We start from the raw sequence: 20,455 nt of genomic DNA, 5'->3' as shown, positions 1-20,455 counted from the left end.
ATTGTAAAGTGAATTAAAATTATTTTATGTATTTATTATTATTATCTAACACGAATGTGTGTCACAGATCTTCGAATATATTATTTCCTAAGAACGCCACTGTCAAGCAACGTAGGCGCACTGTCATTGTCATAAAACATATAATCTGTGAGAGCTTTGCTTTGCTCCATTTAAGCTTTCGAAATCAGAGCTCCTTATTTTCTATTCGCGAGCTTTATAAGCTTGCCCGGTTGTGTTTTCTTGGAAAATCCAATAATTTACCGTGCTTTAATTTCTTTAATCGTTTTAAGTTTGAAGAAAAGAGTGAATAATGGCTAAAGCTAAGTATGATGACGACCCCGAGCTTTTTGAGGTGAAAAATGAAGACCCAGACTTTGGCATCCCGCCATGGGAAGAAGAAAAAAAAGCAGATTATTGGATGGGCGGTGTATTTCAGTGTTTTTCCGACGTGGTGTCTATATTTAAAGGCGAAGAATACAAATCCCTAAAAGGTAAGATGGTCGTTTTCTCGAATTTTCTCTAGGCTTGCGCGGCTCGTGCATTGATGCAGTTTTCAAGGTTGCTGCGCTACGCAGGTAAGGCTCCATTGATTTTAAATTATGTTATATTTATAACTCGTCCTGGAGATTATTGATTTCCGACATGCTATCCTGCTCTACATCACAGATTCTCTGAGAGAAATATTCTAGATCAAAACTTGATTTAACATTAAGACACTTTAATTATTTTTATATTATAGCCTCATAAATAAATTATTATTTTGTAGTTAAAGTAGAATGCACTTGTGGTCTTTAATCAAGGGTTTTAAATTTGAAACCTAAGTATTGGTATTCTACAGATTTCAGTTGATTTAATCATAAACTCCGTTTCCAACTCAAATAACACAACTTGATTTAAAAGTTACTTTAAATTCACAAACCGACTTATGTGTGTTACTAATGTGGCATTACTTATATGAGAACAATTAGGGTTCAGCTGGAGTACCTACTCCAGCTTTAAACCTTTAAATCAAGGAATCTGTGGACAAACATAGAGTCATAAGAGCTTGACTCTTTTATTTCTTTTATTATTAATTCTCTTTTACAGAATCATAAATGAGCCTATTTAATTTACATTAAAATATTTTATATATATATATATATATTTAAGGCGAGCTAAGAAGCATTTGATTCTGCTACGTCCTCCTAGTTTTTGTATTTAAACTTCTATATATAGCCTCTTTATACATATTTCTAAATTAATGTGTTAAATAAATACATAAAAGTGTTGTCCCATTATTTAGATTCTTTTTAGAACAATAGTAAAGGCCTTAAATCTTTTTAGAAAATGTGGAAATTCCAATTGAAAAAATAACAGACTTGTTTTACTTGGGTTCTGGAGCTCAAGGTGTGGTATTTGGAGCACAACTTAATGGCGAAAAGGTTGCTGTTAAACAGTTACGCACTAAAAATGAGACTGATATCAGACATCTCTTGAAGTTGAATCATGAAAATATTGGTTGGTATTATATGTTATATTATTAATTTAAGTTATAACTACATAAAATATTTACCTTTTTTTTCTTTATAGTTGCTCATAGAATAGGATAGGAAATTAAGTATAAAGCTTTAAGTAGTTATTGCTGTTTTAATAGGTGGAAGCAATGTGTGCTTTATTATTGCGATATTTGTTTTTTGAGTTTATTATGTAAGGTGTTGTTTAAATTTCAAGCTATTACAATATAATATTTCAATATAGTTCGCTTTGTGGGGGTGTGCACAAACCCACCAGACTTCTGCATTATTATGGAGTACTGTCAATATGGATCACTGTTTGACTTCATTCATAGCAACACTGTTTTTATGCCAAAGCAATTATTAAAATGGGCTAAAGACATTGCTCGTGGCATGGCATATCTACATTCTCATAAGATTATCCATCGAGATCTTAAAAGCCCCAAGTAAGTGACATTAGATTCCTAATTTTATCAAATATTCTTTACAGTTAATTGAATATTGTTTAGAATATATTCAATATAATATGTAGAGCTATTAGTTTCTTTGTTGTTTAACTTAAAAAACAACTAAGTAAGTATTTTTACATAATTTGTTTTTGGTTTGATTTTTAAAATAAAACAGCATTTTCGGAATTTAGCTATTTCGAGTATTTAATTACCACCATATTTTAGCATACTCATCTCTGATGAATTGGTGGTAAAAGTGAGCGACTTTGGCACGAGCCGTGAATGGAATGACGTCAGTGCAGTTATGAGCTTCACTGGCACTGTGGCCTGGATGGCTCCAGAAGTGATACGCCACGAACCGTGCTCTGAGCGAGTTGATGTTTGGTCATTTGGTGTTGTCATGTGGGAGTTGCTCACTGCTGAAGTGCCGTACAAGAACCTAGAGACACATGCAATTATGTGGGGCGTTGGAACCAACTCAATTGCTCTTCCGATACCTAGCAATTGTGCTAGCAGCTTGCAACAATTGCTTAAACAATGCTGGAACCGTGTACCGCGTAACCGGTAAGTTACTATAAAATATTGGATGCGCTTGCGGCTGTGCGATCACTATTCAAGTTACTTCGTCTTAACCAAAATTTATCTGCCGAATAAACAACATTATCACTATTGAACTTAACATTTAATCTTCGACAGTAGTTATTTCGCTAGAATTCTTACAATAAAAATAGGTGTGCGTTGCGTTTTTTATGTGTGACCTCATGAAAGTCTGTTTCCAAAATTATTCATAAATTTATGTTAAATTAAATCGCTGGCGAATGAAAATATTAAATTTATTACTTAACGTAACATCGGTATAGCTTTTCATAGATATTTCAATAAAAATATAAAATTGCGTTATTTTTTTTCCTATATCTTTAAGAACTCTAGGAGATGGTTAGTTAATTTAAAGTAGCTGTGCGCATTTTAACTCGAATATTTACTAAGAATTCTATTGTATTTTGACTATAGGTTTTAAGTTCTGTTGGACATAATAAATTTAAATCCTTGTTTGTGTTAATACTACATAATTAGCCATAGTGATGCTCTACTTTCTTATAAATTATTTATTAATTTATTAACACTTCGTTACATTGCAATATAAAAATTGAACATTATAAAATAAAAATTAATACAAATCAATAATATTTTTACATGATAAATTAAAAATACACATGGAACTTATAATATTGTTAATAACAGGCCGCCATTCAAGATCATAGCTGCCCATTTAGAGATGGCAGGAGGAGATCTACGCAATATGGATACGGAGACATTTAAAAACATACAAACTGGATGGCGAGCTGAAGTTCACCAGTGCATGGAGCGTCTGTATGCCAGGTACAGTCAATTCCAGTAGTATTTACTATTTAATGTGTGAATCCCAAACATTATTAATATTTTGGCTTATAATACATTAAACAACTTTTTAATTATACAATGAATAAATTTAATTTAAAATATAATTGTAATGAAGACTTTTCGTAAAAAAATATTCAATAAATTTTTCCGATCAAAACGATTATATAATTGTAATTAACACCAAGTCCAATTTTTTAATACTTCTTCCGTCCCTTTCTCACTTCGGAAACAAACGTAGTTTCTTCTCAAAGACAAGTCGTTCACAGAAGCCCAAATACTTTCACGCAAGAGACCACGGACGTTGTGGCTCAGCGTCGTGAAGATCTTAAGCAAGCACGCGATCTCCGCTACGTTTACGAACAGCAAGTGTCGAGGGCTAACGAGCTGTTTCTAGAAGTCTGCGCTGTCAGACTTCAGCTCGAACAACGTGAAAGAACCATCGCTGAGTGAGTAATGTTTTTTTCGCCTCCGATTGGAGTTCATAGTATTACAACATTTATTAGGTTCATCGTGTTGTTTTTTATAGGACACACCGAAAATATGAAATATCTATTCATTTCTTCTAATCTAATACAATTTATTTTCAAATTACATAGTCAAAAGTCAAATTGATTAGCAGTTTATTTTCAAAGGCTTTTGAATGATAAGACATGTCCTTATTATAATTTTGAAGAAGTTTTTGTATCAAAGATTTCTTCGGAAAGAAACTCTCCCTTTTAGCATCGATAGCGAATGAGCGGAGGTAACAGTCTCTTTCTATTGCCCATAGGAAAGAGAACGCGTTAAACGAGTGTCGTTGCGGACACCGTGCTAAATTATTCCAGCGTCAAACATCATCTTCTTCTGATGGCATGAAAATGCCGATTCTTGAGCAACGCCGTCGCAAGAAGAAAATCGAGCCGGTCATTCCCACTCAAGTAGTCGTTCAGTACGACGAAAAAAACTCAGACACCACGACAGTTGTCGACCACGCTTCTTGTCCATGCACTGAGCAAGTTCGCTATTATCAGAACAACAACCAGACAAAGAAGGATACTGTCATTGAAATGGAAGATAATGGGAATGTCATTGTCAAGGACACGGCCAATAATGATTTCCTTAATGATAATTATATTCCAGATGTTGCTCAAGTTTAACTTAATGTTTTCCTTGTGAGGGCAACACTATTTTTTGTATTTTTACTAACGTTGGTTTTCGTGGTTTTCTGTTTTTCGCGGTTCGATTCATGGTAATTTCATTATTTGATTTGGATTGAGTTTTTGACATTAATTATGAATTTTTTATTACCCATTCGATGCCAAACGGATCTCATTAATTTTAGTTGAGTCGAGTATAAATTCGTTTATTAGATAATGTGTTGCTAAAAGTGTTTATTGGCAGCATTTTAAGTTCTGCATTTGTGCCCACACAAATTTCGGGTTGCCTGAAAGCACGGCCTTTCCAACGGCCACGAAAAAAATTTTTTATTTAGAACGGTTACTCGATAACTGTTTAAATACTTAAACTTAAATTAGTGTTTCGAAAAATGTATCCTAAAACTATCTAATTTTAATGTTAAATAAATACGTAACTACGTAACAAACTGAATCGCCATTTAAAACGGTTACTCTGAATTGAGTATTGCTAAAAATGTTTAGTGATAAGATTCTAAGTTCTGCAGTAGTGCTTACACAAATTTCAGGCTGCCTGAATAAATTTGCAGCGGCCACGTTAATAACTAAATCGCCATTTAAAACGGTTACCAGCTAACTTCTTAGGTAATTAATCGTAATTGAGTATTGCTAAAAATATTTAGTGGCAGCATGCTAAGGTCTGCATTCTTGCTCAAGCAAATTTCAGGTTGCCTGAAAGCCTATGCAACGGCCACGAAAAAAACTAAATCTATATTTAGAACGGTTACTTGATAACTGTTTAAATAATTAGTCGTAATTGAGTATTCATAAAAATGTTTAGTGATAAGATTCTAAGTTCTGCAGTAGTGCTTACACAAATTTCAAGCTGCATGAATAAATTTGAAAGGGTGACGTGAATAACTAAATTGCCATTTAGAACGGTTACCCGCTAACTTTTTAGGTAATTAATCGTAATTGAGTATTGCTAAAAATGTTTAGTGGCAGCATGCTAAGTTCTGAATTCTTGTTTAAGCAAATTTCAGGTTGCCTGAAAGCCTTTGCAACGGCCACGAAAAAAACTAAATCGCTATTTAGAACGGTTACTTGATAACTGTTTAAATAATTAATCGTAATTGAGTATTGATAAAAATGTTTAGTGATAAGATTCTAAGTTTTACAGTAGTGCTTACACAAATTTCAAGCTGCATGAATAAATTTGAAAGGGTGACGTGAATAACTAAATTGCCATTTAGAACGGTTACCCGCTAACTTTTTAGGTAATTAATCGTAATTGAGTATTGCTAAAAATGTTTAGTGGCAGCATGCTAAGTTCTGAATTCTTGTTTAAGCAAATTTCAGGTTGCCTGAAAGCCTTTGCAACGGCCACGAAAAAAACTAAATCGCTATTTAGAACGGTTACTTGATAACTGTTTAAATAATTAATCGTAATTGAGTATTGATAAAAATGTTTAGTGATAAGATTCTAAGTTTTACAGTAGTGCTTACACAAATTTCAAGCTGCCTGAATAAATTCGAAAGGGTGACGTGAATAACTAAATTGCCATGTAGAACGGTTACCTGCTAACTTTTTAGGTAATTAATCGTAATTGAGTATTGCTAAAAATGTTTAGTGGCAGCATGCTAAGTTCTGCATTCTTGTTTAAGCAAATTTCAGGTTGCCTGAAAGCCTATGCAACGGCCACGAAAAAAACTAAATCGCTATTTAGAACGGTTACTTGATAACTGTTTAAATAATTAGTCGTAATTGAGTATTGCTAAAAATGTTTAGTGATAAGATTCTAAGTTCTGCAGTAGTGCTTACACAAATTTCAAGCTGCCTGAATAAATTTGAAAGGGTGACGTGAATAACTAAATTGCCTTTTAGAACGGTTACCCGCTAACTTTTTAGGTAATTAATCGTAATTGAGTATTGCTAAAAAAATTTAGTGGCAGCATGCTAAGTTCTGCATTCTTGTTTAAGCAAATTTCAGGTTACCTGAAAGCCTTTGCAACGGCCACGAAAAAAACTAAATCGCTATTTAGAACGGTTACTTGATAACTGTTGAAATAATTAGTCGTAATTGAGTATTGCTAAAAATGTTTAGTGATAAGATTCTAAGTTCTGCAGTAGTGCTTACACAAATTTCAAGCTGCCTGAATAAATTTGAAAGGGTGACGTGAATAACTAAATTGCCATGTAGAACGGTTACCTGCTAACTTTTTAGGTAATTAATCGTAATTGAGTATTGCTAAAAATGTTTAGTGGCAGCATGCTAAGTTCTGCATTCTTGTTTAAGCAAATTTCGGGTTGCCTGAAAGCCTATGCAACGGCCACGAAAAAAACTAAATCGCTATTTAGAACGGTTACTTGATAACTGTTTAAATAATTAGTCGTAATTGAGTATTGCTAAAAATGTTTAGTGATAAGATTCTAAGTTCTGCAGTAGTGCTTACACAAATTTCAAGCTGCCTGAATAAATTTGAAAGGGTGACGTGAATAACTAAATTGCCATTTAGAACGGTTACCCGCTAACTTTTTAGGTAATTAATCGTAATTGAGTATTGCTAAAAAAATTTAGTGGCAGCATGCTAAGTTCTGCATTCTTGTTTAAGCAAATTTCAGGTTACCTGAAAGCCTATGCAACGGCCACGAAAAAAACTAAATCGCTATTTAGAACGGTTACTTGATAACTGTTTAAATAATTAATCGTAATTGAGTATTGCTAAAAATGTTTAGTGATAAGATTCTAAGTTCTGCAGTAGTGCTTACAGAAATTTCAGGCTGCCTGAATAAATTTGCAGCGGCCACGTGAATAAATAAATAGCCGTTTAAAACGGTTACACGCTAACTTTTTAGGTAATTAATCGTAATTGAGTATTGCTAAAAATGTTTAGTGGCAGCATTCTAAGTTCTACATTCTTGCTCAAGCAAATTTCAGGTTGCCTGAAAGCCTTTGCAACGGCCACGAAAAAAAACTAAATCGCTATTAAGAACGGTTACTCCATAACTTTTTTATTAATAATCTTAATTAAATATTCATTTTCAATTTGTTCGTTAATATTGCTGTATTTATTTCCATAACTCAAACTTATTGTTAGTACAAATCCGGTAAATCACTATACTTTTTGATGTATAACATATTTTAGGATGAATATTTAAAACTTATAGACTTATGAGTTTATCTATATGTATTAGTACATATGCATTGCTCCAGGAGAGCTAAGTTATTTGACAGTAACTTTCTCTGATGCTTACAAAAAAAATGCTCTTTTGTAATTCATTAAAAATATTCATCAAATAGTTAAACAGTTGTGAAAATAATTTCCTTGTTAATCATTGCACTATAAGGAGAAAAATTAAAAATTACACTGACGGACTCATATATTCATATTACGATATAGTAGCCGTTTATAAAAATTTATCTGATATAATAATCAAAATTGTGATTGTAATTGTGGGTCTTAGATAAAAAATGGGTCAGGGGAATTTCCCACACATTGATAAAATATAATGTTAAAATTTTAATAGCGTTATCAGAAAATGTCGGGCCTATATTAGAACATAGATAACCTAGGCTTAGTTAACCTAAGTGTTAAATTATGCTTCGACTTTTTTTGTGCTGGTCTTTCAGGCTTCAGGTTCTTTCGGGCCTGGTCTTTTAGGTCGTCCAACGTAGGTTTTGTTACGTCTGTTTAATGCATAAAATTTAACAATGAGCCTAATATGTATGAGTTAACAACGAATATAATGAATCCGAATATCACTCCTGCTATCAGGAGAACGTGTTATGTAGCTGGTTTGGTCGTACAGCGTGTTCCATTTACGATTAAGATACGAACGTTTGTCTTTCAAGTAAGCCATTCTATCTTCGTGCGTAAAATAATTGATCGTATTAGATTATTAGTTACGGAAAAATCAAATGACTTTGTCAGTAGTCGTTAATATACAAGCGACAAATCTCGGGACTTCTTAGACGTTGTAGGGTAGAATATAAGATTAAGCTACCAAAGATATTTTACTTTTAGAGATAACTGGTATTTTTAAATGTTAGTCCAAAAAAAAAATTTGAAGTTCTTATTTAGCGCTTACTGCATTATTATTTGGTGTGTGTATAGGATTAAGAGATACTGAGCAAGGTTTAAAAGGAATTTATTTTATATCAGTCGTGACAATTCACTTACAGATTTTCAAAATAGATGCATATTATAAACAACACACGGGTTGCGCTAGTGGTGTGTACGTGGAAACTACGGTGTAGGCTAACATATATTAATCGTTTAAAAACGGACGAGAAGTTGAGAATAGTCGGCATCTATCCCCTGAGCGAATATCACCTGTGTCCAAAGAAGTTTCCTTTGATTGAGTTTTGTACTGCGGCTGTTATTTTTCTCATCACCTAGATCGGCTATTTCTACAACTGGTATGATAATTTTAAAGAACTAAACATTACTTAAAAAATTAAAGAGAAAAGAATGCCATTGTTTTTTTTTTCAGAAAAAATGATAATACATTTTAAACATTGCTCAGTATAGAGTTTTGGATAGCATTATCCGAAACTTATATTGTTATGTAAGTTATCTTGACATTTGCTGTATGTATATATATATGTATGAGTAATTTCAGTCATTGTCAGTCAGTAGAAATTTAGAAACGGATTAATTTCCACTTAGCATATGCTACTATCTAGTCTATTTAGATCTCATTTACATTATGTTAAGTTATGTTTATTATACTTAAACATTTCCTTATTTTTAAGAAATCGGCCTAAACGATTGCTTTATATAGGTACTCCAAAATATCATGAAGCGTCGAATTCACTCGCATTTGATTGGTTAAGCTTGTCTTCATAATGAAACAGCCTACATAGCATTACACCCTCTCTCAATAATGATAATAAAATAAAAAACTACTTTTTAGGCAGCCGAAATAAACTCGACTATCGGCATCATACCTACCGGACTTTCTAAAGAATTTGTTTTGTTTCAAACTTGGGATTGCTTGAGAGCGATTTCTGGTCCAACCAAAAGATGTCAGGCGAAAGTCACAGACGCAATAGCGTGTTTGATGTAATTACTAACAGTAGTCTAAAATAAACATACCGATTTTTGAATGTCATTATATAGAGTTTACACTGTATTTTTAATTGATAACAAATGAATTCTATTCATCAATATATTGAAACATTTTGTTTTCATTTCAATATTAAACGGGATCAAAGGATTTGTACAGGATTTTAATTATTGTTAAAAACCGAATTACTAATTCCAGAGTTTTGTAATTAATTTTTAATGCCTTCCTAAAATGTTAGGCTTGAGTTGTGTGCGCAGGAACGTCTGCGGATGATTTTGCCTGCGCATATACGGCATTGGACGGTTCGATAGTATATGCAAATATGTATGAGCTTTTCTGCTATTTTTGTAAAAAATATTTTTTTATAAAAATAATAATTGTGCTCGCATAAGAATGGTATTTTTATAGTAAATGACTTAATTTTAGATGGCGTTGTTGGATATAAAGCGGCGCATTAGAAGATTTTTTAAATCTTCTGCATTTTTTTCTTCAACGTTGTGATAAAAATGCTTCAATAAAATTATAATTCAATTGCAGTTTCGGAGTCTATACCTAAGTTAGTCAAATTATTCTTGTCAAAGTTTTAACGATGTATTTTTCTGTCCTAGGACACGATTGGGATGACGGTCCGTTTGTGATGTATTCCCGATTTCTGTAAATATTAGACAGACTTACTTATTAATTTTTAATTATAAGTCAGTTGTAATTTACAGACTGCGCTTAGTATAAATTTTTGAAGTGTTTACTGTTTCTATAACTTTACTACTTCTTAGGTTACCTTACGTACCTATTATTTTATGAGCTCAAACACAATTTAGAGATTTTGTATAAACGATTTGTTTTTGATTTTTTGTCATTAATTTGCAAAATCTCTAGTACAAATTTCAAGTCTTTACAAATGTTATGCAATATCAAATTTAAATAGGACGATATATTCTGTATTTTTTCGTTACCGTTATATTGATGTTTAATAAAAAAGCAACCGAACTTGCAATGCACAGTTGCTGTATATTTTCTCAGGCTATTTCTCCGACTATTTTGTCAGCGGAGGTATTGGTGGAATTGCACACAATAATAAAAGCAATCCGGAACGAAACGGTGCATATAAATAACCATTTATCGATATCAAATGGCTCAGAATCTTTGTTTATTATACTGTTACCGCGAAATTATTTATTTGATATCTTCTTACATAAAAATATAGTATGGTGCAAATATTTTACTAGTTTTTTGTCTTTTTTGTTACCCGCACTGCATTAAGTTTGTATTAATGGTGGATTTTATAGGATACAATTGTAAAATAGGCTATAAGGCCTTTTCAATGTAATGTTCTAATGATAGCATTTCATAGTAAAGACTATTAATTTGTAACTGCTCTGTCACTAGTCGATGTTAATCTAGCCAATATCTATCAAGTATTTATGTTAAAGGGGTTGTAATTCGTTTATTAAAGTGTAGACTAACGGAATACGAGTCAATTTAATGATCGTCTATTAAGCTAAATGGGTACGTTTACTGAAAATCATTCCTACAAATGTTAATGTATTGTTTACGTAAAAATATTATTCCTTGGTTTACTTTCTGTGTGTGTGTTTCTGTCTAAGGATTTCCTTTAAGGACTTTTATATTATTTTCAATACCAGGTTGTACCTACTAGAATGTCAATAGGCACAAGTTTTATTTTTCATTAAAAAAATAGAATCTGTGAGACGGTAGTCATCAAGTACCGTACAAATACATTTCAGTGTTAATTTGATTCATCATATATACATTCCAAAGCTTTATATTATGTACAATTATAAATAACAAGGTATTCACGTAGTCCTTTTTATATCTACTTTAGTAAGACGTATATATGAAAGGATACCTATTTTATGCTAATTAAATCAAATCTTCGATGTTATCGTCAATATTTATTATCAATAAGAAATTTACAAAATCGGTCTCCTTTCATTAATGAAATAGATTTTAAGCAAATTAAATTCATATTATTTTAAGAGAGGCTTATGAAATTTCTATCGTTTACTAAATTTATAATTAATACCCCTTTAAATAGAAGATTTAGGCTATTTCAGTATTTAGTTTCATAAGTCGCTCGGTATGAGTTGTTTGATAACATTCCAAACAGAACAGTTTTTAATATACATTGTCTCATACATACTCTATAAAATGATTGTTCTTATATTTAAATATTTTTGTCGATTGTAATGTAGATGGAATAAATAAATGTGAATATATACATATTCGTTTTATTAACCCCTATTATATATATATATGTATTTAAATATATAAATGCTGTTCTTTAGTCTCGCTAAAACTCTAAAACGGCTGCATCGATTTGGCTAATTGAATAATAATTTGTGGGCGTTCAGAGAAGGTTTGAAATTTTAAACATAAATAATAAATAAAGAAACATACTAAAACAAGAAAGAAGGTATGTTTCAAAAATGTATTAAGTTTGGACACAAATATATGTAGGTGATACCAAATTTACAAGTTCATTTAGATTTTAATAAAAAGGTACTTCTCAAAGAAACTTACGTTCGTCAATTATTTTTGTACCCTTTGATCTAAACGTAACTCAAATCGGTTTTAGAAATAATAGCAACTGGATTAGAACTATTTAAATATGTGAGAAATTGTCGGTCACGCTGGGTGAGGGTGATGCATTGAAATTATAGATAATAATTGAAGATGTGAATCGCTTACAACGGCTATCTGTAATTTTAACAGGTGTAGAGGTTCTATTACAAAATTCATACAAAATGTCTTTCAAAAGGCCAGATTTTCTTTATTGGAAGTTTAATTTTATTATTTTGCCTTAGCTTTGAGAATATGTATTTCTTTAGAAATTTCATAATTATAAATTCGAATAACTAATATTTTGAGAACCCAACCGACTATGGTCCAACCCAATGGCGAGCCCTCTGGCATTGAGAGTGTCCATGGGCGGCGGTATCACTTAACATCAGGTGAGCCTCCTGCCCGTTTTCTATAAAAAAAGTTAGATATGATGTAAGGAGGCAGGCAAATACGTTTTCCTAGAGACGCAGAAATGTGTTTTCGGCGTGGCGCATTATGAGTAGCTGACTGAATTTTAAACTGGAAATGGTAAAAAAACAACTTTTAGATAAATCTTTTAGTATTGTAACACCTTACTGTAATAAAAACAGAAAAATAAATTAGAACAGTGATTGATTAAACTCATGATTCATGAAAACTGAAACTAACAGGTTTCGCCGTGATGAAGAGTAAAAACGATGCAATTTGATTGATTTGATTAATAAATCAAGGGTAAGTTTTCATGGATTTTCTTTCTATAAAAGGTGACGTGGTCTAGACACGCCACGAGAAATATGTTTATTATCTAAAATAATTGACGACGTGTGTCAGCAGCAATACCTACTAATTGCCTAAGAAAAAGTTTGTATTGACGGATTGGATTTTTTTTTCATTTTTTTTTTGTGTAAGACACATAGATTCGAACGGATGTGAGGCAGGATAATACAATAAAACTGAAGTAAATACTTGTTACAAAAAGTTTTATGTATTTTTACTGTAAGTCTATTAAAGTGGTCTCTCTCTGTACATTGTAGTAATCAGATGTGTGGCAAAAATATTTTAGTTTAGTTTTAATGGATTTCTTTTCTATGAAAGGTGTTTTGATCTACACACTCTACGTGCATTATGTTTTGTTTCTCATAAATAATCGGATAAATAAGATGAGATTGTAAGATAATGCTACACACCGAAGTAAATATAATATTTAATAAAAGTTTTATGTATTTAAACTATGAATCTCTAAACAAAATATTGTAGTGGCTCCTTCGTACTTTAATATTGTAGTAGTCAGGTATGGGTGTCAAAAAAAATAAAAAATACCTGCAACAATTCTCGTAGATATTACATATTGAAAATAAATAAACGAAGAACAGTCGTACCTCGAAATAAGCGTTAAATTCGTTCCGTAATTGTAAGTATATAAAATTTCTTGTATCTCAATGCAATTTTTTTCATTGAAATGATTCCACTGCCACAAATCCATGCCAGCACCCAAAACACCACCTCAGTTGTTTTTGAATAAGAAAATGATTTCTTTAATTCAATATGCATGAATGACATGAATAGACATCTCCGGATCCATGATTATAAAATTAATAATGTTAGGTAAATGTGTAAAATGCATAAAACGCGAACCTAACGTCAAAAACGCTTCGAAAACGATGGAAACAAGCAAAGGACCTGTCTAGTTTAACGTAGAAGAAACTGTGAAGAACTCAACCGGGACCGTTACCCAATAACCGGTATGTTATTCTAAACGATGTTGTCATAAACGGTTTTGACTGTAGTTAAAATAATTTATTGCAAGAATATGGTACAACAATGTTATGGTGGTACAATCGAAAGTTCGCATATTCTGCCTCATAAAATGACGTGCAGAGACCGCTACAGATATAATATTGCGTTGTGTGCCATTCCCCGTATCTCAAATCTTTCTCTCATCTCGAAGCAAAATATCTCTCCATCGGCTGGTGGTATCTTAAAACTCGTATATCGAGATACCACTTCTAATATAATGATATGCTGAGAAAAGTCTTGAGCCTCGCCAAGGCTAAGTAAAAATATGCTTCGAAAAGTTTAATATGAGTTTTTAGTATCTGCGATTGAACGGTTGACTACCCAATTTCATGAGGACTATCCAGTAGTTTATTCGTAGTATTTGTTAATAACCTACCGGCCAAATATCGGCGATTTGCAAAGCGGATATTACGACTATTTGTCAGATAAATAGCAGCGAGATTAATATTTACTTAGCTTGTAAATTAAATTTTGAATAGCAACGTTTATATTAAACATATATTTACACTTAAATACACATATGTTGGTCATAATACGCAGTGAAGGTTCCATAAGTGAGCGTTTCTTAATATGTTAACCACCATTATGCGGAACCAGCTGCCCACTGAAGTATTTCCGAACAAATTCGACTAAGGGATATAAGCCTCCTAGGTAGGCAGGCTCCTTCGCAGGCTTCACGGAGAGACCTCACTGTTCCGAGGTTTCTGTACGTGGTTTAGCCACAGCCTCGCATTTCAGGACTACGTGGGTGACGTCCTCTGCGCTGAAAAAGCCTCTGTACAAAGGGTTGTCTGTCGCGCCTAGGACAAAAAGATGTTTGTTAAGAAGACAATGGCCCGTAATCGATGTCCATCGTTGATGTGTTTGCCTCCTATTACCTATATTAAACAGGTTCATCGGACGCAATAAAACTTATTTTCTGGTTAGGTCTTTGCATATACATGTATCAATGACTCACAGACAATCACTACATATTAGAAACCTCCTCCACCGATCTACTCAAAAACTACTGCACTCAATAAAATGCAGTTTCACTAATATATTGATTACGGCAGTGTTTCCTATTAAATGCTAGTTTCCACCTATTAAATACTTCTATTTGTTTTCCTGAAACATTCGGTGATTGATATAATATGATGTATCTATATCCAAGAAATATTGGTGACGATGTAGAAAGGTTAGATTCCAGACTAATGTTAGAAATAGAATACTGTTTGAACTTTGAACATAGGAATGAAAACATTCACGTTTTGCTTAGGGCTTCTCATTACCTTCTTACCTCATCATCAACAATTTTATTATTATTATTTTATACTTTTGACGAGTACTAACAACTATGTCGCTACCTTCAATCAAGCAAGCAACAAGAGCTTTTAAAAATGTATATGATTTGTTTTTTTATTATATTACATTTTCTACAGTATAAGAAAACCATATATTCTAAAATACTATTAATAGTAATAGTATTTAATATGATTGCGATATTTCATGCAGTTTTTCCGGTGTATTTAATATGAAAGCTTGCATTGAGGGCCATAATATTTAATAAGCACCAATCTTTTAAAACATAAACATCACTTTGAATAACATCAGCGTTAGAGGCAGATTTTGTAACACTATATTTTTAAATGGTCCAAAATTGAATCCTTGGGGTACACCAAATCGCACAACGGAAGTAGACTCAACGCCTCCAACAACTCATTTCTCAACTAAAAAAAATTTAATATAAACTCAGAACAACATTGTAAACGAATGTGCATTTGGATAACACATGTGAAGACAAGATATTGGCGAAATATTCGCATACGATACGCCACCAGTGTTACATTTTTTGGTAGTATTTATAGAATGTGAACGGGCGGCTATGTAAGAACGCAGTATGGCGCGCGCGCTCCGTGCGTAGTCATGGAAGCACCTGCCTTCCCAAGAACTGGAGTCCAGACGACCCGGGCAGCCCCCGGGAGCGAGGCCTGCATTGCTTTACCCTTACCTTTAGGAACACCACCCTTCACATATGAATGGTAAGTAGAAGTGACTGCCTAAATCAATCAACGTCTTAGCGTGTTTAGAATAAAGCGTATAGTTGTATAACCGGCACACCGGCTCGCGTTGTTTGTTTTTAGTGTGTATTAATATCGACTAGGAAGAGTAGTAGTCACTTGACACTAAGAATTGCTTAATATTACTTTAAATAACGTTAGGAGAACTAGATATTACACTTAAATGTAAAATATACTGTTCAGAAAGTTGGCATGGCATTGGTTGTATGTTAATACATCGTTCTTCGGACGAACGCCGTTTTTTTGCGTATTCCTGAATACCTCATGGCCCTTGAATATAAATACTGAATTTTTATCTGTCAGTTCGTATGGAATAAATAGGAATATCTCCTGAATTTTAATAGACTCATTTCAACATTATCCAACAACTGAAGCTTTCTTGCGTAGACAAGTGTGTAGCTAACATGTATAACATGTATTTTTGTTTTGTATATAATATAAAAAAAAATTGTTTTATATATAATAATATATATAAAATCTTAATTTTTATTAAAAGATTACGCCGTCGATTTATACATAACCCGTTGCTGTCAAGTTTAGTACTTGTTATTACTCTGAAAGGGAAGCCAAGCATATTAGCTAGAGACAACATTATTTGATACATAATATATTCTAAATTCGAAATAATTATAACCAAAACAACAAGTCATTTCAGATCAAGATCATAATGTATAATGTCAATGGTTTTTAAGGTCATGTGAAGCGCCGTGTATAATATTTGTCTCGGTGATCGGCTACGACAGCTGATTTCTTAACCAAAACGTCTGTATAATGCCTCATATAAAATCTACTGCTAATATTTCTCACGTACTGAATCCCTGATATTTACCCTTTCTTTAAATAAAAATTCATTTTATTATATAAATATTACTTATATTTATATAATAAAATGAATTTTTGAATACAGTGCTGACATTTTCAAAATCCAAATAGAGGTAAAGATGTTTTTGAAGCGATACTAATTTTTTATTTTGTAAACGAAGAGGTCAAGATCTCGTAAGTTGTCTATGCTTCCCAATAATTTTTGGGTTCTAGACTTGCCAGTCTTACGATATTTATGATAGCCATGAAAAACTCGCTGAGAGGACAGGCCAGCAATACTGTATCAATTAATTAATATACACAACTATTTCAGTCGCGTACTCGGTAACATTAGCATAACTGTCAAGAATGTCCTGTAAGTTAACTGTTTCGCTGTCCACAATCTTTCTTTCTTGTGATTAAGTCTATTTAAAAACAAAATAATAGAATTATTTAAGTCTCAACTATAATAGTTCTTTTGTTTTTTTAAGAAGGAGATTGTTCTTCTCTGGTAACTCAAAAAGTTCTCGTTTCCTTCAGTCCAATTTTCTTTTGCACTTCGTATTTCATCTGAACTCAATGGTATCTGATCTCTATTAGCTCCAAATGATGTCAGTTTAATGCAAAAATAAACATGAGACTACAAGCGAATTTATATTGTACAGCGACATCTTTCGACGATCTATAGAGTTTTTAGATGGCGCCATCTTGTAGAGATTTATGAAACTATGACACTGCGATCAATAGAAAAGTTTTTTTAATTTTCAACATCGTTTTAATTCAAGATATGCATAATCGTGCTTAAATTTAACTTCACATTCCAGAATACGAGGATATTTATTATTATTATCCTTGATGATGGATCTGCAGCATAAACGGGTGACATACTAATAAAATTTGAGAATAAACAAAAACAGCGGCGCTGGCGTCGCTCTATTAAAAATATCTTGATTTTAAGACAGTCCGCGTCTGGCTATCGCGTACTCCGAAACGATATGCGCTCCCGCCATGGGCAGTAATTGTTGTAAGGGTGACGCCGCGGGCAATCCTCTGGTGCGGTCAAACTCATCTGTTTACACCAGGTATAACGTGAGCCCCTGGGCTAGTGATTGTGCTGTGACCGTCACCTGGCGAAGACAGCTAATGATTAATTCGCATTTGGTGATATAATTAAAAATAGCCGTTACACTTTAGATCATAGCCAAACTATTAATGGATTTTATTTAATATTTTTTTTATATATTTTATATCTATATTGTCATAATTTTAATACATATACTCTAATACTTTAGTACCTATATGTATTAAAATTATGTCTATGAAATGTTTCTTATTTATCGTAAATAATATCGCGCAATTGTTTAAATTTTCTAGGGTAAGTTTTTTAAACATATATTTAACTCAAATGAGACATATGCCAAACAGTCTATAACGTAGCGTAACCTGTGCCTTACCTGTGTGTAAAATTTTCTTGTGAGTTTAGAGAGATTTATCTTTTATGACGATTTGGTTTACTCTTTATAATCATAACTATTTGTTTCTTATATCTACAATGATCGAGCTATTTTCAGCGAATTCTAAACGAAATCTATACGTCATAAAATTATTAAATATTATTGCATTTGGCATACCATAGTTGTGCGATGTGTGTGATGCGACTCTCATCCCTCAGGTTGTAGGTTCTATCCTCGGCTATGCACCAATGGACATCTATGTGCTCATTCAACATTTGCTCGCGGTGAAGGAAGACATCTTGAGAAAACAGCTTCCTTAGATCCGGCGTGTGTCAGGCAACGGAGGCTGTTCATACTTGCCTATTAGATTAACAAATGATTGATGATCTAAAAAGGTTGTTTCGCCACTGATATATTTATACCATAGTGTATCATTATCTACGTTCTAATACTTCAAAAGTACAAATGTATAATGAAGGAGCTTAATTACCGTAAGCTCTCATTATTATACAATATCAACGCCACACTGCTTTTACTGTAATGTAATATTTCAAACTTATAAAGCTACAAGATTTATTTTACACTGTTGGCTCAAATAAACCAAATAACAATTTCGTGTACATTGCGGTCGTTTTATATTAAACAAGCAATTTTCTTACAGTAAATACTGAAAATTTCGTTTAAAACGTTGAAATGACAAACGTTTCAATACAAATAGCAATATATCGATGTTAATTTCGGCCACTTATTGCACAATTTACGGTCTACCTGTTTTGGAACGTGTATTTACATGATTTTATATACCTAGAAATGTATTCGGGGCTTGATAGTAAATTGATGTGTTATATGAGTCGATCATAAGTAACAGTTTGAGTTGATACTTAGTTTGCGTTCGTATGGAGCCTAACCGTTGTTTCCCTAGTTTGCAAGTGCTAAAAATACCAGACCTTACTTGTACTTAGCCGCAGATTTCTGTATCTGTTATCGTATGCGTATATCGTATCGTATTTGTCGTGACACGTTGTATCCAAAGAGGCAAGTAATCAGCGCTCTGTGCCTAACAAACGCCGACATCTTTTTGGATTTAAGACAGGCTGACCTCACGCTGTTTTACTTTCTCGTACGTACGAATGAAAAGTGCGTAACATTGAAAGAAAAGTACAAGCGCACAGTCCCCACATACGCCACACTGTTATTTTGCTAAAGAAATCTTGATCTTATTATTTGCATTTATAATAATTTTCACGGTTGGGCTTTCACCCTGAAATGTCATAAATATAGGTCAAAGACAAGCGTTTCACAATTTATCTGCGCGATATTTTTTAAAATTTTGTATTCAATATTCGCTTTTTATACGACAGCCCTGTTTTATTCGTTATCATAAAAAAAAATCAGGATACAAACATATCTGAGCTCATAAAACTATTGACAATGTAGAATTTGAGACGCTGATTCAGAGAGTATTTTATACATATAACATATACTTTTTCCCGATTTGCTGACTCCACTTGCTACATACCTCTCTCGATTCATCTACTTCATGAAATTAACCATGTATGATCGTCGGTTATGGCAACTTTTAACTTGTACCGTACCTTCCCCGTCATCCTCAAGTACCTCTTGGATTTGGTCCAGGTATATTCAACGAGAGGTACCTACCCAACCCGACTTCATCATACAGGGTTGTCTTGTACATCCTACTTGAAAGCCGCTTCTTATTCGTCCTCCTATTTTCTCTTCATGGTCATACAACTTAAGCATTCCCTTTCTATATTATGCTAAAGAGTATTGGGTTTTGACCAATTCCGATCGTCAAAATTGTGTACGTCTCACTTAGCACTAAGTCACGTTTCTGAATATCTTATCCCCCAATATTACCCTCAGTAAGTTTCTACGACTCCTGTATGTATAAAACTTTTTGGATTATGACATACGAGTCATAGTCCTACGTTTCTAATTGAAGCCTTCTTAGATATATATTACTATTATTACATATGTACTGGATCAAGCCGCTTAAGTTTGTCATATCAAACGTCTTTTTTAGACTGATTTCCTGGAATAATCTAGAAGATAGTCGATAATGCTCTTGCGTAAATCTTTTGGAGCCTTTTGAAGGGGTTCTAATTAATTGACCTCCGACTCTCAACTCTCTCGAAACATTACACGTGTTTCTGCTGACTGGGTTTAAACGATGAGTTATTTTTAGCCTCTTATCTGACTTGGGGAATTGTCTAATTACATTAGTAGCTTATATA

At 32.9% G+C, this 20,455-nt stretch overlaps 2 protein-coding genes across 5 annotated transcripts in view; both read left to right on the top strand.

Moving 5' to 3' along the window:
• Positions 1–182: 182 nt before the first annotated feature.
• LOC111003386 (mitogen-activated protein kinase kinase kinase 12-like) lies at positions 183–6,322 on the top strand. The gene is made up of 7 exons (XM_022273848.2): positions 183–491; positions 1,324–1,497; positions 1,738–1,939; positions 2,168–2,506; positions 3,185–3,322; positions 3,610–3,789; positions 4,113–6,322. Exons 1-7 carry the CDS (start codon positions 311–313, stop codon positions 4,477–4,479), a joined length of 1,581 nt encoding a protein of 526 aa, XP_022129540.1. The 5' UTR covers positions 183–310; the 3' UTR covers positions 4,480–6,322.
• A 9,458-nt stretch (positions 6,323–15,780) lies between these two features.
• LOC111003404 overlaps positions 15,781–20,455 on the top strand; it is a 52,209-nt gene continuing 47,534 nt past the window's right edge. For 3 of the 4 annotated variants that reach the window (XM_022273884.2, XM_045634188.1, XM_022273882.2), the window contains exon 1: positions 15,781–15,906. In XM_022273884.2, coding sequence (XP_022129576.2) covers positions 15,791–15,906 — 116 coding nt within the window. In that variant the 5' untranslated portion in view covers positions 15,781–15,790. Of the gene's footprint in view, positions 15,907–17,692; positions 17,829–20,455 lie in introns of those variants that run through there. The other variant, XM_022273883.2, reaches the window with a different exon arrangement.

This window comes from Pieris rapae, chromosome Z (assembly GCF_905147795.1).
Source record: "Pieris rapae chromosome Z, ilPieRapa1.1, whole genome shotgun sequence".
Taxonomy (NCBI): domain Eukaryota; kingdom Metazoa; phylum Arthropoda; class Insecta; order Lepidoptera; family Pieridae; genus Pieris; species Pieris rapae.
Note: the sequence above shows the minus strand (reverse complement) of the source record. Positions and strands in the feature narration are given on the sequence as shown.

Coding starts and splice junctions, on each gene's coding strand:
- LOC111003386 (XM_022273848.2), top strand. CDS start 311: ATGGCTAAAGCTAAGTATGATGACGACCCCGAGCTTTTTGAGGTGAAA. Junction 492..1,323: donor AGAATACAAATCCCTAAAAG/GTAAGATGGTCG, acceptor AAATCTTTTTAG/AAAATGTGGAAATTCCAATT. Junction 1,498..1,737: donor GTTGAATCATGAAAATATTG/GTTGGTATTATA, acceptor ATTTCAATATAG/TTCGCTTTGTGGGGGTGTGC.